This window comes from Scyliorhinus canicula, chromosome 10 (genome assembly GCF_902713615.1).
Source record: "Scyliorhinus canicula chromosome 10, sScyCan1.1, whole genome shotgun sequence".
Lineage (NCBI taxonomy): Eukaryota > Metazoa > Chordata > Chondrichthyes > Carcharhiniformes > Scyliorhinidae > Scyliorhinus > Scyliorhinus canicula.
In genome coordinates, this window is record NC_052155.1 from 95,060,823 (window position 1) to 95,086,731 (window position 25,909).

Consider the following 25,909-nt stretch of genomic DNA (forward strand, 5'->3'; position numbering starts at 1 on the left):
GGGCGATTCCCCGACCCTGTGGGGGGGGGTCGGAGTATTCCACCTCATGTAAAGCACATCAACCACATTACATTAAACCTTCCTGTTATCTCATCAAAACAAATTAGTTGAGTTTCCTTCAGCGACTCCAGGTTGGCTTTATTAATTAATCCACCTTTGTCCATTTGACTGTTTTATTTGTCAGATTATGTTGCTAAATGCATTCCTACCTCTACCGTGGATGGAAAACCAACTGGCCTGTGATTGTGAGGCTTATCCTTATCATAATAATAATCTTTATTGTCACAAGTAGGCTTACATTAACACTGCAATGAAGTTACTGAGAAAAGCCCTGAGTCACCACATTTCGGTGCCTGTTCCGATACATAGGGAGAATTTTGAATGTCCAATTTACCTAACAACACATCTTTCTGGACTTGTGGGAGGAAACCAGAGCATTTGGAGGAAACCGACGCAGACACAGAGAGAACGTGCAGACGCCACACAGACAGTGACCCAAGCCGGGAATCGAACCTGGGATCCTGGAGCTGTGAAGCAACAGGGCTATACACTGTGCTACCGTGCCACTCCTATATGCTGTTTTCAAACAGTCTCCGGACCTTTGGCATCACTCCTGCGCCTGGATTGGAAAATGATCTCTGGTGCTCACACAATTTTCACCCTTGTTTCCCTATATCCTCCAGTTCTCATAACTCATTAGCTTAAAGTATAGCCAGCATTTCTAATGTCTACTCATTATCAGCTTATTAACTCATCCAGTGTCTCAGCTACTTTCTCTTTGACTATGACTTTCGCAGCAACATTTTCCTTGGAAAGATTCAAAGTCCAAGGGCAGGATTTTCCATGGGCTGACATATGTGCCCTTTTCTGCTTCATCTTCACCTTACTCATTGTCATTTGTGTGATTCAAGAACCTCTGGCCTTGTTTGCCCTCCCTTTCCCCCTCAAGGGTACGTATCTCGTCTGGATCTGAACCAGTCCATTGATCCATCATAGTTATGCCTGTAAATCATTAATTCCAATTTAGCTGGGCCAGCTCTATTCTCACCACAGAAAGTAGTCATCTCCCACCAGCACGGTAGCATGGTAGTTAGCATAAATGCTTCACAGCTCCAGGGTCGATTCCCGGCTGGGTCACTGTCTGTGTGGAGTCTGCACGTCCTCCCCGTGTGTGCGTGGGTTTCCTCCGGGTGCAAAATGCCCCTACTGTTTCTTAGCCGTAATCAAATAGATTCTGTCCTTGACCTTCCTAGGGCATCCTCTCTCTCCAGTACTGAAATACTAATTTCATGTGCCCTCTCTGTTCCCATATTCTACTTTATCTCAACTACCTATCTAAGATATTCTTAAAGATTGACATGAGTCTGGAAATTTTTCATATCCCTTTAATTCCCTCAAGACTCCCACTAACAATTACTTGGAATAGCCTGTTTCTATCAATTCTGTTCCATCCCTTCATGATAGGCGAAAGAGGCCGGTGTTCTGGCCTTTGCGTCCCTAGTAGCCCGGTGGAGGATCTTGATGCAGTGGAAAGATGCGAGGCCCCCAAGTGTGGAGACCTGGATCAGTGACATGGCGGAATCTATAAAATTGGAGGTGGTCAAATTTGCCCTGAGAGGATCAGTACAAGGGTTCTATAAACGGTGGCAGCCTTTTCTGGACTTTCTGGCTCAAAGATAGGTATCTTGGTCAATAGCAGCAGCAACCCGGGGGGGGGGGGGGGGGGGGAGGGTGTACTTTATTGTTTCTATTTTTTTTCTATGGTTTTTTGACTTAATATTGTGTTAATTTAAGTTGTTGTTAATATGTTTTGTTGTTCATTGAGGATGGGTGAATGTTTATGACTGTTATCATTATTGTTATTATTGGTATTTTATTGCGGTTCGTTGTTATATAAATACAAAATTTTTCAATAAAAATTATTTTAAAAAAAAATTAAACTATCCAATATCTTTCAAAATATTATTCATTTTGCATTCCTCACACCAAGAAACACCCCAGTGAAACCATGTTGTCTCTGTCACTTCAAAGAGCAACTCTCGGTGGGTGGAGCTTCTGCCCCTGGAGTCTTTGATTCCGGTGGAAGGCTTGCCAGTGACCTGTTAAGTGTTGGAGTAAAATAACGTGTGGCAGGGTTCCTTGAAGGAGACAATGCGTTGGTCTTGCCAGCTCGCCAGCCAGTGGCTGAGACCCCAGTCGCCTCCAAACAATTCTGCCCATTGTGTGCTCCTGATCTCTAAAACCTTCCTCAACTCTAAAACCTTCCTCAACAGCACTCACTATCCCTTTATTCCTCTCCCTCTCTTTCTTTCTGCTCCTCAAGTCTCTTCTGCACTTGTCTCTCCTTTTTGTACCTCCTCTTTCTCCCTGCTATCCATTGCCTCCACTTTCTCTCTGTTTCTCCTTCCCTTATTTTATATTTGCTATTGAAATGTAAGCCAATTTATATTATTAATCGTTCATTACCTTGTGGACATCAATGCCAGAATGTTGCTGATCGCACATTACATAATGGTTACAACAGTAATTGAGAAGTGTAAAAGGTACATACTATTGTGATCCAGTAGGTGGTAAGTACCTTAATCACCTCAAAAAGGGCTTTGGAGAAATACATCCTTGAGATGATTAGAGTTTCAACAGCAAACAAGGAAATGCTGGGAATACTCAATGGGTCAGCACCTGTGTTGTGAGAAGTTCTGGCGAAAAGTAATCGACCTCTAATGTGAACAGAATACGTTTTGGCTGCACTCTAACATCTTTATGGCACTTCCTGATTTTACTGATGGTGGCAAGTTTATGGGGAGGAAGAGCGAGGCAGGAGCAGCACATAAGCAACCATCAGGCCTTGTGGTGAGCACACCAGAGAAGGATGCAGAAGGGCATTCTGAGAGCCTGCTGCAAGCAGAAGAGCTGACTATCCTCAATAGATATCTGAGCGACACCAACGATGACTGCATCACTTCAGGGAGTCAATCACCGATCTTTGTCCCATTTTTCAGGATGAGCTGCGATCCATGGTGCTGAAGAATGGCGTGACTCATATCTTCTCTGCCTCTTTCCAGCAATTCACGAGAGACATGTATGGGACCTCCCTTCCGTACTTGGTCCATTCATTTAAAAAATAAATAAAGTTAGAGCACCCAATTATTTTTATTTCCAATTAAGGGGCAATTTAGCATGGCCAATCCACCTAACCTGCGCATCTTTGGGTTGTGGGGGTGAAACCCACGCAGACGTGGGAAGAATGTGCAAACTCCACACGGACAGTGACCCAGAGCCAGAATTCGATCCCGGGTCCTCAGCGCCGCAGTCCCAATGCAATCCAGTGCACCACCTACCGCCCTCCATTGGTACATTAATGAAGTGACCAAAGTCCTGTTCAAAAGGATTGCTAATTATGCACACTACTGCACCGATCTGGAAAGTCAGAGGGACAGGCCCATTGAGTTCAGGGTCATCACTGAATTCCCCCAGGTAAAAGATGCATGTGGCCAACAAGGCTCCCATTATCTCACCAGCACAGTTTCTGGGAAGCAACCATGGCATATACATACTTCGATAATACCAACCCCACCCATCCAGCGCCTTCAGTAATGGATTAATGGAGACAAGGATTATCTACTAAAGACATGACTACTCACACCTTTAATGATCCTTCAAACAAATAGGGAGGAGAGCTACCTGCCATGGGACAACCAGAGCAACCATCAGGCAGTTAATTGACTTATGAAGATGCAATTCAGATGTCCAGACAGACTTGGTTGAGCCTTTCAGTATGCCCCAGTGAGGGTCTTAAGTATTATGGTGGTTTGCAGTACACTGCATAACCTGGCATTACAGTGTAGGGAGACATTGAACATAAAGAAAATCATATATTGTGATGCCTCCTCCGACGATGAGGATGTGAAAGAGGCTGCTGACCAGGCAATGCAAGACAAGAGACCTGTTGAACCACAGGCACAGCACAATGGGGTAAATGCATGGGATGCCTGAGACACATTGAAAGAGAGCAATTTCCTCTGATCAATATGCACTTTCATAAACGTTCCAAGAAAGCCTTGCCTTTATACATTCCTGCAGGTACATATTGCACATTAACAAGGTGGAGGTGCTGACTGAACACGAGTCCATTGCTTCCAGTCCATTGAGGGAACCAGACTGTACATGAGGTTTCAATAGGCAGCAATAACTTGATGGAGAAGTAATAACACAACATGAATTCTTTATTGATCAGCATAACAAATGTGAGGCTTAGTATCTACACATGCAATTCATCTGAGTAATGATGGCCGTCCTCTGTTTGTTTGAGACCTCGAAGGCCCCTTCTCTGTCTTCGCGCTGGTGTCACTGGCAGAAGAGCCACTGTACACACAGAACTATATTGAATGAAGTCCTCAGATAAAGAAGGCAGCTGTCCCTCTTCCCTTATCAAGCAATTTGTACCTCCTGGCTGAGTGGAGAAGACCAATGACCTATTGGAGACTCCAGGAATCTCATCCCCTGGCCATTGCTGCATTGAGCTCATGGGCAATCATATGGAGGACTCTGTAGTATAAAGGGTTAACAGGTAGGATGTGCTAATGTCTGATTCTGCCTGTCTCTTGAGAGAGAGAGAGCAGTTACTGTTTTGTTGATGACTCCAAAGGCCTGTCGTCTACCTAATACTCAGCATGGTCCTGGCCTCCCAGTCCTCTCACTGGCACAGGCATCATCAGATGGTTGGGTGGATCTCTGATGTGTTCACCACATTGTGAGCCTAGTCATGACTTTGCTGCAAAAAAAAACTGCTTCTCTAATCACTGAGGCTGCCTGACTAGCTAAGCATTTCCTGAATTTTCTGTTTTAAATTTGCAGCACCTGTAAAAATAAAAGGAACGATGCGGGGTTGGGGCCAGGTTAGGGGTGGGGGGGGGGTTGTGGAGGTTGGCATGATAATTCAGAGTTAAAGAGATATTTCTTTGATCAATCTTTTTTTTTCTCAACAGTACTGGACATATAAAGATAAAGGTTTGGTGTTACCCTGACAGTTCTTGCCTGTGTGTTAAAGTGTTTCTGTTTTGAATGTTTCAGATTGATGCTCTTTACCCGGTGAAGTATAAATTTGAAGCTGTGGTTGCTGCTGGTCAAGAGGGCTATAGGCTGAGAAAATATGCAGATTCAAAATCGCCGCAAATTCCAAATCGTGTTCAGCATAAAAATGTCATCAAAACAGAAAATAAAAACTGTAAGTCTCCTTTTCTTTTATCAATACGCATGATATTAGTGTTACAAATAAACATCTTAGTCTATTCATATTTTTTTCTCCACCCTCATTATAATGACGATTTCTACAATCAGGTGAGTAGACTTCTCCACAATTGATATTGGTGTTACCTTTCAGCTTGTCTGCAGGGTTTGCATCATCTTTGTTGCTATGTGATCTGACAAAGTGGACTGTCTCGGGGAAGAATAATGGAAAGCGTTGATCCAGTCATTCATCACAGTTTATAACTAGCAGCTCTAACTTTACAATATCTGGCCTGCACTCGGGACGGCACAGTGACACGGTGGTTAGCACTGCTGCCTCACAGTGCCGAGGACCCGGGTTCGATCCCGGCCCAGGGTCACTGTCCGTGTGGAGTTTGCAAATTCTCCCCGTGTCAGTGTGGGTCTCACCTCCATAACCCAAAGATGTGCAGGGTAGGTGGACTGGCCACGTGAAATTGCCCCTTAATTTACAAAAGGATTAAAGATTCCCGCACTCGATATATTCTAATTCAAAACCTTGTGGATCTGCTGTTATATTCCACATGATGGTTTTGAAAGACGAAAGAAAGATTTTCCTGGGTGCTGACTGTGAAAATATACCCGTGTGTCAGAATTTCAGAAAATCAGGTGGGTCGGAGTAGGTATCTGCAGAAGAACACCTTCAATGTATTTGTCATTTTAAAGATGGGAAAATTCTAAGAAAATGCTAGCTAGCATTGTTGTGCTCGCGCATAACACTCAGGGCAACAAAATAATTTAATATATGCTTAGGCATCAATGTGCTGCAACAGAGAATGTTAACAATTATTGTTTTTAACTTGTTTTGCTGGCCTCATGTGAATATTGAGACACATGGGAGTAGGCCGTTTAGCCCCTTGTGTCTTTTCCACCAGTCAATGAGATCACGCCTGATCTAATTTATAGTATTGCTGATTTCCTTCACCAAAAATTTTATCTTTTAAAAAAAAAAGTGACCCAACTCATTTATAATTGATTTTTCTAAATTTGCTTTGGTGTTGGGAAACGATCTGCCAATAACACATAGTGGAAAATCACAAGCTGCACATGTATGCTGCTGATGGTCCAGCTTATTCACTGCCAGCGCACACTCAGAAAATTACTCCCAGAGCACTACTCAAATACAATTACCATTTTGGTGCAGTGATCCATTATATATTACCAACACTGAATGGCGGTAACACTCTATACATATTGCACTTTAGGTGATACAGTGAGCATAGCAATATATGATCTCATGAAATATGATGGGACCGCTTAAAGGAGAAAAAAGAAACTGGAAATAAGACTTAAAATTTGAAATGGAATGAGATGGAAGTTAATTATGATTAGCTCCCTCTGGACCTAAGCTTAACTGAGGTTGGTACTGAAAACTAATTTGCAAAATGTTGAAGACATGGAGATCAAAGGACAGATCAAAAAAATCATTATCCGTGGACAAAGTATTCAATATGCTGGGGAAAAAACAGCTGCACTGAAGAAAAATCACATTAATGCCCAGGTTTTGAGGACGAAGTTAGCTATTGGACCCACATTTGAGGCAGTTAACAAAACTTCACTGCTTGAGAAAGAAAGGATTACACAAACTTACACAAACCTACCATTATCCAACCTCTTCTCACCCCCTCTCTTCTTCTCCTGATCTCCATTTTTCTTCCAGCTCTCTCCAGCCTCATCCTTTCTCTTCCCTCCTTCGATGCTTCCTTCATGGCCTCCTCTTTTTCTTCTAGTCATTCTCTCCTCTCATGTCCACTCTATCCCATGTGTTGCCCTCTTCCCATTCACCTGCTCCTAATTCTTTTGCTTATCTATCCTTTCCCTCTTCCCTTCCCCACTCCTCTTCTACTCTTCCCTCCAAACTTCTTCGTCAACTCTCTTCCCTCATTAGTCCTCAGCTTTGCCTTTCTCATTCTTCTTTCTCCTTCTCTCACTCACTCCTCTGCCTCCGTCTCTCCCACCTTTGCTCCAAAAGCTTCACTTTTGGTTCCCTAGCCCCGATCCTTCCATTCCCTTATTTGCTTTGCTCCCCTTTTCTACTCCCTCATCTCCTCCTTCACTGTTCACCTGTCCTTTCCCCTCCCCATCCTTATTTTCCCTCACTCTACATTCTTCAATTCATTTTGCACAGCTTTTCCTACAACCTTCTCCTTTCTGCCAAACCCTTTCATCTCTCCCTATCTCTCCTGTTCATACTCCTTTCTTCCCTTCCCGTTTTCCTTTGCCACAATCTTCTTGCCCTTTTCCCCTACCCTTGCCTTTTTTCTCATCCTCTCTGTCTTCTCCCATTATTTCTATCCTCTCTCTTCTATCTCCTCTCCTCTTCTCCCAACCTCTCCCCCTTTTCCAACCCATGAATCTCCTGTTCTTCTTACTCTCTTCACTTTTCCCCTTCCCTCCATTCCTTTGTCCTTTTTCTCTCCTGTTATTCCCTTCCCCTCCTATGCCTGCCCCTCCCACACCACTTTCCTCTCTCTATTTAATTTCTCTTCATCCTCTCCTGCCCTCACTCCTCCTTTTCCCACTCCCCGTTTCTTCCCATCCCACTCATTGCGCAGAATTTAATAATTTCTCGGGAGCAAGATGCAAGAACAAGGAGCCAGTTGGTTACGGGTGGGGAGTAGTGAGGATTGTGGTGTGCCCTTCACCTTCCCAACACCATGGAATTCAATGATGGGGAAGGTCAGAAATGGCCTTTCCACTGTGAGGCTACCTGAGGTCCTTAAGCAGCCAATCAAAGACTCTTGCTGTTGTTTCTTGCATTTTACTAATGGTGGGCCCATGTCTTTCTGGCGCACTCTGAGCCACCACTGCCCTGAAAAAATTCAGCTTCCCCCCTCACTTCTCTCCCAACTCTTCTTTCCTTTCACTTCCTTTTCATCCTCTTGTCCCTTTCCTTTCTCCTCTCCTGGCCTCTCTCCTCCACTTCTCTCTTTTGTCCTCTCAGTCCTTTGCTGTCCCTAACTCCTTTCTCTTCTCGTCCTTCTCTATCTCTCTCCTCAGCCAACCAGTCCCCGCTCCAGCTGACTGCCCAGTAACCTTTAACACTCAGACGTCTGTTAAATGTCTCAAGGTGAGGCTTCTGTCCTCACCTAAATAGCTGACAGCTCCAGATTCCAGCAGTGCCACTAGAATCAATGGTTATTGCTTAGTACCCGATGGTAATTGTCACTGAAGCTAAGTTGGGGTTGAGCATTTTGGCCTGGCTAGTATGGGAAGCCCCAATGATGGGTTGAGGGGTTGGGGCCATGGAGCACAGGTCAGTAGGGATGGAAGACCAAGGAATGGGGCTAACCTTTGGGGATTTTCTGATGGTGCCAGGGGGCTTAGAAGGGAGGAACCCCCCCCCTCCTCTTTTCCTGTCAGAAATCTGAGGAGTGGGACTTGGTGAGCTTCAAATTTGGTTCCCCATCCCCCACCCGCCCACCGTGAGAAGAATTGTGGTGGGGTGCAAAAGGTACCCGTGAGTGGTTTTAAATTTTGGCACAAAGGTGGGTGACCCCTCACTGCTGTATGTAAAATTGCAGTGGGTTCTAGGGCAGGGAAAGGCACTACACCCATGGCCCAATTTTACATTCCCGTCTGCCTGTCAACATGTTCCTGAGGGAACATATAATTCCTCCCTTCTTTTCCCTACAGTCTATCTGCTTTTGCGCTTCTTCTCCTCACTCCCTTATCTCCTCTGTATCTTGCTGCCCTCCAATTGAGCTTGAATGGAAAATGTCCTGCAACCCTAATGGAGATCAGCTAGTTTCTTTATAAACATAGAACAAGATTTAAAATCGTGCTAAAAAAACTGGTGTATGTGACCAATTTGGCATCCTGGAGTAGTTTCTTTAGAATTCAAAATAGAATAAAAAATTTCACTGGTAAGTCATATAGACCAAAAGAATGGTGATTGATAGTGGAACTCTTCTCAGATTCAAACTTTCTGTAAATTGGATTGCACAACACTATTCCTTGATATTCTATCTTTCCTGATACTTTATGTTTGTTCTTCATCCAAAAATTAAATAGTGTCATCAATGTTTTGTTTTATTTTCATAGTTTCTTTGCTGACATTTCTAATTATTTCTATCTTTTCCGTTCTTTTTTTTGCCTCGCATTGTTCTTCATCTTTGTCTCACCATCGTCTTTCATCTTCTTTGTGTACAGATGGGATAAAGTTAGGGAGAAGACAATGGCTGATTAACTCAGTATCTCCTTCTAGCTCAAAGACTCAGGGTTACTCCACATCTTCTGATCAATTTGATATGAATGACAATAAAACACTTTCAGGAAGCAGCTTCTATATACCTGAAGATGAAACAGACGCTTACAAGAATTACATTTCTGCAAGGGAAGAAAAAATTGTGATACCATCAGAAGATGACATTGAGAAATCCATCTTTGTGAATGAGGATGGCAGCATAACAGTAGAAATGAGGGTACACCTCCAAATAAAAGAGAAAGAGACAATACAATGGACTACTACAATAAATCGTTCTAGTATGTGTAACAGGAAAAGTAATGCTTGCAAAGCTAAACTGGAATCTAATGTTGAATCAGCAGATCTGACGAATGTACACTCTCATTATAATTCTGAAACAATGCACTTTGAGAACTTAGACCATGAGCAAGACTTTGATGATCTTTGTACACCACAAAACTGCACGGGACAAATTGAACACGATAAAGGCGGACATTATGACATCTGGCAAAATAGTTTTTTAAACACAAATGAAGATCTTCCTGAACTGGGGGCTGAATTCAAACCATTATATTGTTGCAAGGGAAGTCCTGGTCATGGAAATGTAACACAGGCCCAGGTATCTTTGGAAAGCATGACTGCCAATCCTGATACAGAGAGTGGTGCAAATATAGTTCAACTTTCAAACCTTGAGGAGCCAGGACTTGGAGAGAGCATAATAGAGAACTGTAATGAACATTTTTTGATATCAAATACAAAAGAATCCTGTGAAAGAAGAAGTGATGCAGTATCTGAAGAGTTGCAAACATGGAAAGAGGTTAATGTAAATAATCACACAGAAGAAGAAATGATCCTCGATAAAAACACCTCTTTTGTTGGGAAAGCCACTTCCTCAAAGTACTCAGAGCTATGCCATGAAGACCAATACACTGTACTAAAAATGATCAACTCCCACAACAGGAGTGAAAATGCAAGAAATATTTTCTTACGATATTGGGAAGAAATTGGATGTGATGACACGGATAATAATGTTGCAAAGTTAAATTTGAGACCTACTTCTGCAGATGCAATATATTCCAATTCAAAACGAGGAATAAAATATGTAAAGAGACCAACGAGTGCCTCATTCAAATATTCTAGATCTTATGCATCAATTCATAATGAAAAAAGTAGCTTGTCATCTAGAATGGGGTGTTCACACACATCAACAGAAAGAATGGATATAAACACTAACTGTACTTACAGTTCTGAGAGTTGTGAAGCCAGAATGTCTCTATTTTTGGAAGATTTAAACAGTGTTTCAAAGTGTTCACAAAGTTCTACAGTGAGGAATCAGGACTGCATTAAAACGTCTGATAAGGTAGAAATGCCAACTAACACAGGTTCAAATAACTCAGCATCTACAAATGAAGATGAAAGAGCTTTTTGCAGTTCTGAAGAGGCAAGTCCTGTTAACAATGACTTAGCTCTGTCTTCAGGAACGGATGAACAAAACTGCAGAGACCACACAAGCGAGAATTCAAAGCTTTTTCCAGAATATAGCAATCATTCACAACAACCTCAATTACTAGACCAGCTTGAAGAAACTGACATCTTGAGTGATGATTGCACTACTCACAGCAGTAGTCAAGAAGCAATAGAAATGGTTGACACTGGCAAGTATCAAAATACTGAATTTAATCCTGTTGAGATGCCTAATGAAACCAATGTGACATTCCATGTTGAAAGTGGTGGAGATGGTTCTGTATCTCATAACTCAACAGGCTTGATACCTCCTAAAGAAGGAACAAACTCTGATCTTTCCCTGATACCAATTGTTTGTCCAGCAAGAAAAGAACCTAGCAATACAGAATTACTGGATAATAAGTTACAAAGGATGGAGGATCAAAAAACTCCCACCATCAGCAACAGCTCTGCAACACCCTCCAAGTCTGAAAATATACCTGAGGTGGATATTTGCCAAGATAATTTTTCAGAGGGTAAACAGACCACATTATTAATAGCCTGCACAGAATTTAATCTGTACCAGGCAGAAGGCGTGCAGTGCAGTGCAGTTATAACTGAGAAAAATTCTGATTTCCCCGAAAGTTCCTCGCTACAAGCAGAAATTGATTCTGATTCGTCTTCAGGTAGAAATGTAAAACAAATCACAGGCGTTAACAGTAGTTCCATTGAAAGTGACATCCAACAAAATTCTTCTAATCCTAGCAGGAAGAAGTGGAAAAATGGGACGAAGAAAAATGGCAAAATACTTAATATAACTACAGCCGGGAAACAAGATTTCAAACATGATGCTGAGAGCTCAAAGCCTTTTTCTATTTTGGTGCAACAAAAAGAGCAGGAAATATATGATGTTGATATTCCTCAAGTACAAACATTTGTGCAAAACAGGCTAAGAATGTCAGCAACTTCTGAAATTGTGTGCTGTGACTTCAATCTTAGGTCTTACCCACAAACAGAATTTGAAGAGGAACGGACAGTTGATGATTTGGGTAGGAATATTATAAAAGAATCAAATAAATTGCCTGATGATGACTCTGATTTTATTAATCAAACCAAAAGGTTTGGATCTGAAATGGAGGTTCCATTTGAACACAGGTTAGTACAAATATCAGCCAAAGCTGTTAGTGACGTGAATAGGGTATATGAAGTACCAGATAATTGCAACAATGATGGCTTATTGCAAAGTCAAGTAAGTGTTGCAAAAGGAGAGGTTAAACCTGCATCCATACCAAATGAGATTCAGTACAGGACTAGTACAAAAATGACTGATGCCAAACTTGATGTGATTGACTTTGCAAAAGAAACAGTTGACACTGCAATTCAAAACGGCATTGGACTAGATTCTGAAATGGTTGAAGAGAAGGGCCCTATTGATGAACATGACCTAAGCCAGGTGTTGTGCAAGCTGCAATCAGCTATTGATGTGATCAAGTGTAACTCTGAGCATAGATTTGAAACTTGTCTAGAAAAATCATATGAAAGACCCAATATGTCAGAACATCTTGCCGCCACATTGAGCACGTCTTCAAAGGTCCTACTTGCTTGGTTAGCAATAATGAACCTGAATGTTAATGTTCCAGCTTCACCTGACAGAGCAAAGCTATTGATGAATAATTGTAATTGTTCATATATAATAACATTCTTGCAGTCCATAAGACACGTTATCAAGCTTCAAGAAACTGATGACTTAAAGCAATGTTTTCCAAGTCTACAGAAATATGCCACTCAGTTTGTAAAGGTGTGGCAAAATGAGCATAAAGAAGAACACAGCTGTGCTTTTGAAAATGATCCTAAATCTGAATGTCCCGTACAGACTGGAACTTCAGATGTTGAAAAAATTGCTTCATTTGATGCTCCACAATTAATCAATACTATTGAAAATGAAAAGTACCTTTATACACAAAATGTAATTGAACGGCTGGAGCATGTTGATGAAGCTGAACTAAAGGAAGATGTTAAATATGTTGCGAACATTCTTTCAATTAAAGAAGACAAAACCAAAGAAACGGCTAACCCTGAACTACTCAGTTCTAAAGACAATTCGATTTTTTCTGATCATTTAGAAGACCAAATAAGGACTAACTGCTTGTTTCAAAATGAAGACCCAATTGAAGAAACAACAGTGATGAGCAAGGAATGGGTTGAGAAAGAAACTGTTGAGAGAGATAACTGTACAAACGGCTGTGATTTGATAGAGGAGTTTGCATCATTACAACATATTGAAGATATGAGACGAGAAGATGTTGCTAAAAATAAAGAATTCCTTTATAACAACTGCATAAATAGTAACAAAAATAGACACTCAGGAAAGCTGAGGGACAATGAAACTAACAATCACTTTACATGTGCTAATGCTACAGAAAAAACAGATGAATTGTCAACAGCTTCAGATACAATACATCTTCAAAACGTTATGCATCATAAGTCACCTTTGGCAAATGATATATGTGAATCAAAGCACATAAACATTTTCTGCCAGAGGGAATGTATAAGGAGAAGCAATAGTTGTGAAATACCTGCTTGCAGACTGTCAGTAACTGCTTCTGTGGTTTCTGACAATGATATTGAGAATGGAAAAAAGACTGGCAACAAACAACTGGCACAAACAAGAGAAACCTGCGAGAACCCTTTCTCTGAAGGTGAAGCTGGTATTAAGACATTTTTGCCTTGTACTTACCCATCCATACCATCAAATCGTAATGTTAAACAGTGTTTAGAAAGGCAGCAGACATCTGACTTGTCCGAAGAGAATCAGGAGATTGCAAGTGATTACAATTCCCAAGCATCAAGCGAAATGACGACAGAGGGAGAGGAAGATGTCTTTGTAAAAACAAAACATTTCTCTGCAAATTTTGTTAGAAAAGCTACCGAGAAACTGTATGGTAAGTCAAATGTTGTATCGAAACACTTTGCATATGAACAGCCCCCATATGTCTGCGTAGAGCCAAAAACATTTTTCCAAACGGGAAGGATCACTGACAACACATCTTGTAAAATATCGTCATGTAGCGATAAATCAAACCCAGCTGGAACCTGGGGCGTTAATAATGAATTGTTACATAATTCTAGCTTAGATAAGGGCCGTACGTTTGAAAATTCTCAAGAGAACAGTGCACAATCTGAAAATGATGGTGTGTATATTGAAAAAGGGCGGTGGTTTCTAAAAGAAAACCACTTAGTAAGAAAGTCTCCACCTCTAAACATGGGAATGTATGGAAACCTGGATACAACGTCAGTTGATACAGCATTTGACAACACAAGTGATGATTCTGCATATTCACATGTTAATGCAATGCATTCAGGACCTCCACTGTCTGAATTGTCATCATCAGATATTGAGGGGACAAAATCAAAACCTATGTGTAATTATTTTAACATGTCTCATGGCAGTGATTCAGAACCATTCCCAGATTTAATCAGTGAAAAAAGTAACCATGTCCATATTTGCAGTGGTTCCCATCTTACCAAAAAGAATGACAGCAATAAACAATCAGCACAAGTTCCTGTTGGGGCTGCAGGGATGTACTCTGAAGCAAATGACAATGATTCATCTTTCACGTCAGCGGAATTTCATATGTTTGACAACAAAGTTAGTCCCATGGTCCAACCATTAGCTCAAGGGACTGTGGTGGAGCAACCATCTAGAGAAACTGTCAGAACTCTTCAAAATCCTGACTCCCTAGATAAGCTTCATTTTCTATGTGGCCAGCACTGCCCAATTCTGACAGCTGTTATTGAAGAAACCAATGAAGAGAGCAGAAGATTTGTATATCAGAAAAAATCAGATCTGGAGAATCAATGGATACTTCATTCAGAAAATGGAGCAGATATTTTTAACAGTGGGAAATTCAATGATTTAGCAACAAGGAAAGAAAATTGTTCTGTACTAAATAAACATTCAATTGATGGCACTATCAGTGACATAATTAATCAGTTTAAAACTCAAAGCTTTGAGAATGATATTAAAAGAATTAAATTAAGTCTTGATGCAAAATATTTGGGTGCTAATCTTGAAACATCAAAAGTTCCTGTGTACAGTGAAGAAACAGAGTTGAAGCACAAAGACAAGCCATTTTGTTCTCATATTCAGGCTGAGAAATTATGTATAAAAAGAATAGTAGAACAGTGGTTCATGAAACATGCAGTAGAAAACAAAATCAAAGCAGTCAAAGGAAGGGAAAATGGCTTATCATTCCCGAAAGGGGAAGATTGTTCAGGTAGGCAGACTAATCCATACATTCGTCATACAAGAGGAAACACAGCCAATAATTATGTCACTATTCCTTTATTGGAAAACAGAGTCATTGGCCAAACCATGTCTTCTGGGAATATTAGTACAAACGAGGCAGCAGTCAATTCTGAAAAAGAACCATTTTGTGAAACACACAAGGAAAAGCTTGAAAAGCACAAGAAATAAAAGGAAAACCATTGTGAGCAAAGTGAAGGGATTTCTTCTCAGTGGTTACAAATATTGTCATCCCCATGAATGAAAAATAAGCAAAGGAAAGAAATCAGCTGAGATAATAATGCCATCTGATCATGCCAAAGCAGGGTGCAGCCTTTGGAAAACAAAATTAGAAGAAAGAAAATATTTCTATCAGCAAGTGTCTGCTAAATAACAAACAATCTACTTCTCTTAAACACAAGTTGTACTGTAAAAGCTATTAGGACTTGACAGTTTGGGAAATTTATTTTCTTGAGTTTTAAGTTGTACCTCTGAGATTAAATTTGAGGTTGAAAATATCATTATTGAAAACACCACACAATGTTGTGCTTTAAACTTGTATTTTGAAAATGTAATGCTTCTAATTTTTTTTTTAATGCTTCTAATTATTAACATTAGAATGAATCATTTAAACAGTGATATTTGTTTGTAGCCTCCAAAATATGTAAGCCTGCTTTGTTCTAGTGCACTGACAAACACGATTAGAGTTTGTTTATTGTATGACCAATTGCAACTTGTAGAGCGATTGTATTTCTTATCTCACTAAATATTTCTATTTGATTTATCCATTGTGTTCAGTAGTAGCAGACCTGGTTATTTTCTCACCTATCCAATGAGATTTTTGCTTTTCAATTTGGCACTTGGAGGAAAGGCGCGAGTTATCCAAGTGGGATGCCCATTAACAAAAAATGACTGGTTAAATCATTGAGACACTGTCATAAGGTGTAACCTGAGCCCTCGTTATTACATAAGTACATTTATAAATCATGCTGAAGGCTTCCAAGCAGCATTCTACCTGCACCAATATTTCTTTCCTGCTTGACTTCTTAAATTCATTACTGACCTCCTGAAAATTGAATGATTGTACAACTATTTTCAAAATCTTTGATCTGAAAATTATTCCCTTTAGATGAAATAAAGGGTGATCAGGTTTTGCTGGGAAATAAATATTCAACCAGAATCATAATCATATTATCCAAAATCATGTTTCAATATGGGTTTCTGTAGTGCTAAAAAATGTTATCTGGCCTAATGTTGGGATGGTTTGAGAAATAAAGTTAACAAGATAAAGCATTGATGCAGGCCATAACCCCAATTGGCTGAAGATGACGTAATATCAAAGAGTCGCTTACAGGCATAAAATAAGCTCAGATACATTGTCAAAGTGTGGATTGCACGCATTCAGACAATCATGCTACAATATCTGGATAACTTAATTTAATCCAGTGTAAACTCCAAATGCCAGCAGAAATGTGGGGCTGGGCTTTACTCATGGATGGGGAAATGGCAGGATTCCCACCCTCATGTAAATATCAGGTGTGTGTCTGTGCCTGTTTTGTTGGCTCACTCTGCAGCCATTTAAAGGCCATTGGGCCATTAATTGGTATGTGGCAGACTTTCTGCCCCCACTGGGGTGGTACAGCTACAGATGGTGGAAGGATGAAAGTTGAGTGTGTGGAAAAGGCCAGGATATTGAATGGTAGTTGGACTAGATGAGTACAGAGAAGTCCAGAGGGTGAGGCCAAGAGGGGTTTGAAAATAAAAGTGAAAGCATTCTGATGACCATGCGTCAGTGTAGATTGGAGTTGAAGGGTGATGGATAAACACGACTTGAGTTAGGATGTAGGCAACAACATTTTGGATGAGCTTAAATTAAGGAAGGTTGCAAGGCTGCCTGACGAGCATTGGAATAGCCCAGGCCAGAAATAATAAAGGCATATTTGAGGATCTTAGCAGCAGATAAGCTGAGATAAGGGTGATCTTATGGAGGTGGAAGTAGGCGGTGTTGGTAATGGGGAAGATATGGGATTGGAAATTCAACTGAGAACAAATGTGTGTGAGTTGTGAACAATCTGATTTTTCAAACAAGACTCTGCCATCTCCAGTTAACACACCTTCATAAATGAAGGATTCATTCAGTCAACAAAATCATTTCCACATATCATCTACCAAGCTGTAATATTGGCTATCTGGGGGAAAAAAAAAATAATGCTCTGGGAAAGGAAACTTCAGCGTTCTATGTGTTCATTGCGTTAAACACCAAACAGTTCCATTAAAAACCCAAGTTTCCAACATTCATAAACACACCTTCAGTGTACTTTAACACGTGGAGAACCATCATGATTGGTTTTGGTCTGTTACATCTGATATTAATGCATTTAGCGACAAAACGAGGACAAAGTAATTGTGGCTGAGTCAGTAAATGAATTTCACTTTCAGCCTGGGTTTATTGTTGTGTTTTAACCTGTACAAACCACATTCAGAATACTTGCCCACATTGAATAGTAAGAGTGATAGCCTAGGGATCTTTTACTTTGTTAAATGAGCTATGCAAAATGCAAGCTATTGTTATTATTGTAGCGATATATTTTTATCTTTTGTCATGTTGGGAAGGCCAATAGCGATTTTTAAGCAATTGATGCTTCTTGCCAGTTCCTGGTTTTACCATCAAGTTTAGTATGCAAGGTGATGTTTAAGCACTGATCTCTTAATTCATATTTTGGAATTGTTTGTTTCATTATCATATGTCATAAATTAAGAGTTTATACTATGTTTGTCACAACATTAAGCATAAAAGTTGATTTTTATTTCTTTCAATTGTTATCCTCAGGACAGTTGTATTCCTCTGATATGGATTGTGAATTAAATGTGTACAATATACAAAGCTTCTTTTTATGTCATGATTTTTAAAAAATTGGTATCTGAATGTACCTGGCTTGCTTTGTGAAATTATATATTAAGCAGTTATATGAAGTTCCTGAATGCTGCAACTGTGACTTAATCCCTTAATGTTTTTGTAAAACCATGAGCTAATTTTTTATATATTCATTTGTGGGATGATGGCTAGACCAGCATTTATTGCCCATCCCTAATTGCCCTTGGGAAAGTGGTGGTGAGTCACCTCTTTGAACCACTGCAGCCCATGTGGTGTAGTAGGTACACCCATAGTGCTGTTACTGAGAGTTCCAGGATTTTGACCCAGCGACAGTGAAGGAACGATAATATATTTCCAAGTCAGGATGGCGTGTGGGTTGGAGCGGAACTTTCAGCTGGTGCTGTTCCCTTGCATCTGTTATCTTGGCCTTCCAGGTGACAGTGATCATGGGTTTGGAAGGTGCTGTCTCAGGTACCTTGGTCAGTTCCTACAATACATATTGCAGATGGCACACATTTCTGCCACTGCGCTCCGGTGGTGGAGAGTGTAAATGTTTGTGAATGGATGTCAATCAAGCTGCTGTAGCTGGAAGGCGTCAAGCTTCTTGAGTGTTTTTGGAGCTTCAGTCAAGTGGAGAGTATTCCACCCCAATCCTGACTTGTGCCTTGTAGCCAGTGGACAGACTTTTAGGAGTCTGGAGACAAGTTACTCTCTACAGAATTCCTAGCCTCTGACCTGTTCTTGTAGCCATCATATTTACATGGCTCGTCTAGTTTAGTGTCTGCTGCTGATGTCCATTTTGACATGTTCTGGTTTCAATAAATGAACCCACAATGTGTTTACACAATTCCTGATGAGTGATTGGTGCCTTTATATTATAAAAGCATAACATGGTGCACAGTGGTGGCCAATCAGCGTGGTAGCAAGATTAGGTACAGGCACAACATAGTGAACAACCCGATCATGCTAGATGGCATGAGATGATACCCAATGTTTTGCTTAGATTGCAACCAGCAATCGTAGAGTATTGAAAATACAGAGTAATGATTTCCTAGCAAACCTTTGAATATAGAGGCTGGGATAGTGCTCAAGTAAAGATATGGTAAGCATACAGATCCTTGTGTTGAGAATACAATGCATAGTCTGCCAGTTCCGTGAATGCATCGAGAGGACCAGCACCAGGTTAGCTCAGTCACAAAAGGCGAGTGGCCAGATCAAGAGCGAAAAAAGTAGAATCAAACAAAAATAAACAAAAACACTCATCAAAATTGAGCCAAAGCCAGAGATGGTTTCTATAATAACATAAAAGAGGTTTGATAAAGCGACTAAATTATATCCTAGGTACAGTCGGAAAAGGAAGTTTAAAGAGACAATGATCCATAACCCCCAGTCACTGGTGTTTTATGGGGTGGTGGGGGTGGTGGTGGTGTGGTGTTGTGCTGTGTTACCCCCTGGAAGTCCCTACGAAAGGAGCTACTTACTGTGGTTGCAAATTCCACAGGCTGACCACTCTCTGATTGAGGACATTGATTCTCATCACAGTCCTAAGTAGTCTACTCCGTATCCTTAGACTGTGGCCTAACCCACCATCGGGAACATCTTTCCTGCATCTACCATGTCTAGTTCTATGAGAATTTTATGGATTTCTAGGAGATCCCCTCTCATTCTTCTCAGCTGCAATTCAAACCGACTTAATCTCTCCTCATGGATCAATCCTACCATCCCAGGAATCAGTCCGGTAAACCTTTGCTGTAGTCCCTCTAGAGCAGGTACACCCTTCCTCAGACAGGGAGAGAAAATGCACATAATATTCAGATGTGGCATCACCAAATCCATGTATAATTGCAGCAAGACATTCCTGCTTCTATACTGGAATCCTCTCGCTATGAAGGTCTATATACCATTTGCCTTCTTCACCACTTGCTACACCTGCATGCTTATCTTCAGCAATTGGTGGACGAGGACACTCAGGTTTCATTGCACAATCTCCTCTCTTAATTTATAGCCATTCAGATAATAATCTGCCTTTCTGTTTTTGCCAAAGTGGAAAATGTCACATTTATCCACAATATACTGCATCTGCCATGCATTTGCCCAATCACTCAATTTGTCCAAATCACACTGAAGTATTTCTGTGTCCTCCTCACAGCTTACCTTCTCACCCAGATTTGTGTTATCTGCAAATTTGGAGCTATTCAATTTAGTTCCCTCATCTAAATCATTAATATATAATGTTAATAGCTGGGGTCACAGCACTAATCCCTGTAGTCACTGCCTGCCATACAGAAAAATAACCTTTTATTCCTACTCTTTGTTTTCTGTCTGCCAACCAGTTTTCTAACTATCTCAATACACTATCCCCAATTCTGAACGCTTTAATTTTACATGCTAATCTCTTATGTGGGACTTTGTCAAAAGCCTTCTGAAAGTCCAAAGAACTACACCCACTGGCTCCCCCTCCTTAACTCTACTGGTTGCATCCTTGAAGAATTCCAGTAGCTTTGTCAATCATGATTTCCCTCTGTCCGATTCTGCCATTGTTTTTGAAGTGCTCTGCTATTAAGTCTTTGATAATGTTTCCCACTACTGACATCAGGCTGACTGGCCTATAATTCCCTGTATTTTCTCTATCATCCTTTTTAAATAGTGGAGTTACATTAGCTACCCTCCAATCTGTAGGACCTATTCCAGAGTCTATAAAATCTTGGAAGCTGAACATCAATGCACCACTATTTCTAGAGCCACTTCTTTAAGTTCCCTGGGATGTTGGTTACCGGCCTTGGAGATTTATCAGCTTTCAAACCCATCCATTTTCCCAACATAATTTCTCCACTAATACTGGTTTCCTTCAGCTCCACTCTTTCACTAAACCCTGTGATTCCCAATATTCCTGGCATGTTATTTATGTCCTCCTTTGAGAAGACAGAACCAAAGTGTGTATTTAATTGGTCAGCCATTTCTTTGTTCCCCATTAAAAACCCCCCTGATTCTGATTGTAAGGGACCTACATTTGTCTTCACCAATCTTTTAGTCTTCACATACCTATAGAAACGTTTACAGTTAGTTTTTATGTTCTCTGCAAGCTTGCTTTCATACTCTTTTTTATAATCTTTTTTATAAATTTAGAGTACCTAATTCTTTTTTTCCAATTAAAGGGCAATTTAGCATGGCCATTTCACCTACCAGGCACATCTTTGGGTATGTGGGGTTGAGACCCACCCAGACACAGGGAGAATGTGCAAACTCCACATGGACAGTGACCGGGGGTGGGATCGAACCCGTGTCCTTGGTGCCGTGAGGCAGCAGTACTAACCATTGCACACCGTGCCGCCCGATTGCTCTCATACTCTATTTTTCCCTTAATCAATTCCTTGGTCCTCCTTTGCTGAATTTTAAACTGCTCATAATCCTCAGGTCTGTTGTTTTTCTGGGCCAATTTGTATGCCTCTTCCATAGATCTAATACTGTCTCTAGTTTCCCTTGTAAGCTAGGGTTTGGTTAACTTCCCATTTCACCTTTGCACCAGACAGCAATAAACAATTGTTAGAGTTGATCCATGCGCTTTTTGAATATTTACCATTGCCTATACACCATCATCCTTTCAAGTAATGTTTCCCAATCCATAATCGCCAACTCATGACTCATACCATCGTAGTTTCCTTTATTACGATTCAGGCCCCTAGTCTCAGAATCAACTTTGGTACTCACTATCTTGATGAAAAGACTATCATATTTTGATCGCTCATCCTCCAGACGGCTTGCACACCCAGATTGCCAATATATTCCTTCCTCAATACACAATACCTAGTCTAGGATATCCTGTCCTCTATTTGGTTCCTCAATGTATTAGTCCAGAAAACCATCTCATATACACTCCAGGAATTCCTCCTCTTCAATATTGCTACTAATTTGATTTTCCCAATCTATATGCAGATTAAAGTCACCCATAAATACAGATTTTCCTTTGTCGCATGCTTCTCTGATTTCCTTCTTAATGCCATTCCCAACATAACCACTACAGTTTGGAGGTCTATGTACAACCCCCACTAATGTTTTTTGCCCGTTAGTGTTTCGCAGGTCTATCCATACTGATTCCACATCATCAAGGCGAATGTGCTTCCTCACTATTATGTTAATTTTCTCTTTAACTAGCAATGCAACTTCACCAGCTTTTCCTTTTTGTCTGTCTTTCCAAAATACAGAATACCCCCAGGTGTTCAGTTCCCATCCCTCGTCAGTCTGCAGCCATGTCTCCGTAATACCGACTATATCCCCAAAGGGGCTAGGGGCTAGGGGCTTTTCACAGTAACTTCATTGAAGCCTACTCGTGACAATAAGCGATTTTCATTTCATTAATTTTTTCATCATACCTGTTTACATTTATTTGCGCAAATAATTCATCCATTTTATTGCGAATGCTCCGTGCCTTAATGCACAAAGCCTTAAGGCTTGTCTTTTTACCATTACTTGCTCTGTTCCCACCATTTTTCACTGAGGCCCTTTTAATTCTGGCCCTTGATTTCTCTGCCTATCACTTCTTATTTCCATTACTGTCTTTTGTTCTTTCTTTGATTCCCCCTCCTTTGACTCCTTTCATAGACTCCCATTAGTTTAAACCATTTTAGTTTAAATCCTCCCCAACCAATCGAGCAAGTACTCTGCCTAGGACATCAGTCCTAGTCCTGATTAAGTGTATCCCTTGTATTGGTTCCACCTGCCCCGCACACCACCTCTTCAGCCATATATTTGTCTGATATATCCTGCAGTTTCTACTCCAGCACGTGTCACTGGTAATATTACTGTGGTCACTAATCTTTGGGGTCCTACTTTTCAACTGACTACCTAACTCCATATATTCTGCTTTTAGGAGATCATCCCTTTTTTTTATCTCTGTCGTTTGTATCGGTGTGTACCATGACTATTGGCTGTTCACCCTCCCCCTCCAGAATGTCCTGTAGCCACTCTGAGAAATCCCTGACAGCAGCTCCTCACTAACTAATGAACTTGCTATTTTCCTGTGACGTTACTCCTGGATTTCTGTTTCAAACTCTGCCCGTTGCACGGTACAGGGTGTCCCTCGCTGGTCCAGTGGTCTCCGTTCCCGGGAGGTAAAAGCCTATCAATTTCAGTCTTGAAAATGTTCAAGGACCCGGCCTCCACAGCATTTAGATCCAAGGCTGCGCACTCGCCTCCTTGAGGAAAGGCAGAAAATGAAAGGATCACCTTGTTCCCTCCTAACCAAACTCCCTCAGTCACCAAACACCAACTTAAGCCCAAAACAGCATTCCAGCGCAGATCATTGCACGACAATTGCCCAGGAAGTTTAATTGCCCTGTGCTGAGAACCATCTGATACTTCAATTCAAATCATAGCCTTTGAATGGTTCTGACTGTCTTAAAGGAATAGTGACCCAGGAAAAGTTAGAAGAATTACACTCACTTCTAGCCCCCCCCTCCTCCCATTATCCTCCTCTCACTCCAACTACACCTCCAGCCCCTGACTATCCCCTGAACCTCCACGGGACCTCCAAATACAGCCCTCACCACATACTCACCCTGATCCCCCACAGAAATCCGACTACCCTTCCCCTAATCCCTCCACCAGACATCCTGACTACACTACCCTCCCAAAAACCCACGTCCTCCATCTCCAACCCTTCCACTGCCCTGACTACCATCAGCAACCAATCCCCACCACACTGATCACCACCCACACCCCCACTGATCATTACTCCTTCTGCTTCACTGACCATCCCCACTGGTTACCCAACCTCCCGACTCATCCTACCCCCACACCCTGACCCCCTCATCCTGCCCTTCTCCTCTCACCCCCAACTAGTCCTGCAAAAAATAAGGCATTTTTCTTTTCCCTGGTGGCTCGGTAGCACAACAGTTAGCTCTGTTGCTTTACAGAACCAGGTTCCCAGTTTCGATTCCTGACTTGGCCGCTGTCTGTGCTGAGTCTGTGGAGATGTGGGCTTAATTAGGGTGCTCTTCCTGCTGCCTCACGGCGCTGAGCTCCCAGGTTTGATCCCGGCTCTGGGTCACTGTGTGGAGTTGCACATTCTCCCCGTTTGTTTGGGTTTCGCCCCACAACCCAAAAGATGTGCAAGGTAGATGGATTGAACATGCTAAATTGCCCCTTAATTGGAAAAAAATGAATTAGGTACACTAAAATTGAAACAAAAATTAGGGTGCTCTTTTGAAGGGCCTGTGCAGACGCGATGGGCCAAATGTCCTCCTTCTGCACTGTAAATTCTATGATTATATGGTTCTATGACTTTCCTGTACTCAACCAAAGGTTTCAGGAACCCGCTCCACTGCACTATTCTCATGTTCCGACTTGGGAGGTCAGGTGAGAAAGGTATGGCTGCTTTTTAGTATAAGTGTGGCAATCTGACCATGATTGCCACTTCACAGAAGTTACAGCCCATTGTCAAAATGTCCACATAATTAACCAGTTTGAATTCAGACAGAACAGACCTCCTATCCAAATTCAAACTATTTAAAGAGCATACAGAGCCTTTGGGCGCGATTCTCCGCACTCACGACGGGGCGGAGAATAGCGGGTGGCGCAAATTCTTACTGCGACGCTGGTCCGACGCCCTCCCACTCTTCTCCCCCCCCCCCCCCCCCCCCCACGCTCGCCCCCGACACGAATCGCTGCTCGCCGTTTTTTTTACGGCGAGCAGCGATTCTCCCCTGGCCGATGGGCCTTTCCAGGCCGTTTTCACGAATTTTAATACACCTGCTATACACGTTCGTGAAAACGGCGGCAAAGTGCCGTTCTGCACAACCATGCCACCGATTGGCACGGCCGGTGGCATGGGCCCGCGATCGGTGGGCACCGATCTTTGGCACTTTAGCGCGCGGGCGCCAAATTCGTTAAGCCCGCGATGCCGTAGTTCACGGGGCCGCGATGCTAGCCCCGACCGGGGAGCAGAATCGGGTCCCGGGAGGGGGCGTGGAGGCTGCCGTAAAACACGGCTGTTTTCATGGCAGCCTTCACGACTCTCCGCCTTTGCAGAGAATCGCGCCCTTAGTTTCTTGATTTAGGTGTAACTGAAATAGGCAAGCAAGGCATAAAAAAATCAAGTGGCCATTGTGAATGAAGGTCTACACAGGTTGAACACATCTGGACTAAAGGCAGAAGAGCGAAAGGATCCCTAAAAGATATGGACTACATTTGAAGACCAGCTCAGAATCAGGTTAAACTTCCTTATTGATCGACCTGAGTTCATATCATTTTGACAACAGTCTACAGTATCCTAGACCATTTTGTCAGCAGATGCAGAGAAAAGGGTAAGTACTCTGATTTTTCAAATGCAGAGTGAGCAGACAAAATTATTGACCTGTGACCACACCAACTTCCATGGAAGCATTCCAGAAAGATCTGCTTGACAAGACCTAATCAAATAGCATTGAAGAGCTGCTCAAGGATGGACGCAAGTACAAAGCGATTCCCTGTAGGTTGACAAAGCTTATAGGACCTAAGTACAACTCCAACTGCTGACACAATCACTGGAACATCCAAACCCGACAGGACATGTGGAGGTTGTAATCTTCTGCATGTACCAAGGAAAAACCCAGCTTTCCACCAATTCTGTAAACATGTGACAGAAACGGCTATTGGCAGAGACAATACACTAGAGCAATGACTGATGCGGCTACAAAGAGCCATGTACTGATTCAAACAGATACACAACTGGTATCACCAAACAATAAGAATGACTGTTGGTTCCATACCTCAGTGGTTAGAGTGGTCTTGTAAACCAGGGGTCACAAGTTCAATTCTCGCTGGAGCCTAGCTGAAGTTCGCAAATTAGATGGTAAGATAAGTTGTTGGGAGGACACAG

At 41.7% G+C, this 25,909-nt stretch overlaps 1 protein-coding gene across 1 annotated transcript in view; it reads left to right on the forward strand.

Annotated features, from left to right (window-relative positions):
* The window catches only part of LOC119972132, a 660,627-nt gene that overhangs the window by 34,889 nt on the left and 599,829 nt on the right, over positions 1–25,909 (forward strand). Inside the window, exons 4-5 of the mRNA XM_038808465.1 lie at positions 5,071–5,224; positions 9,418–15,369. Coding sequence (XP_038664393.1) covers positions 5,071–5,224; positions 9,418–15,369 — 6,106 coding nt within the window. The remainder of the gene's footprint in view (positions 1–5,070; positions 5,225–9,417; positions 15,370–25,909) is intronic.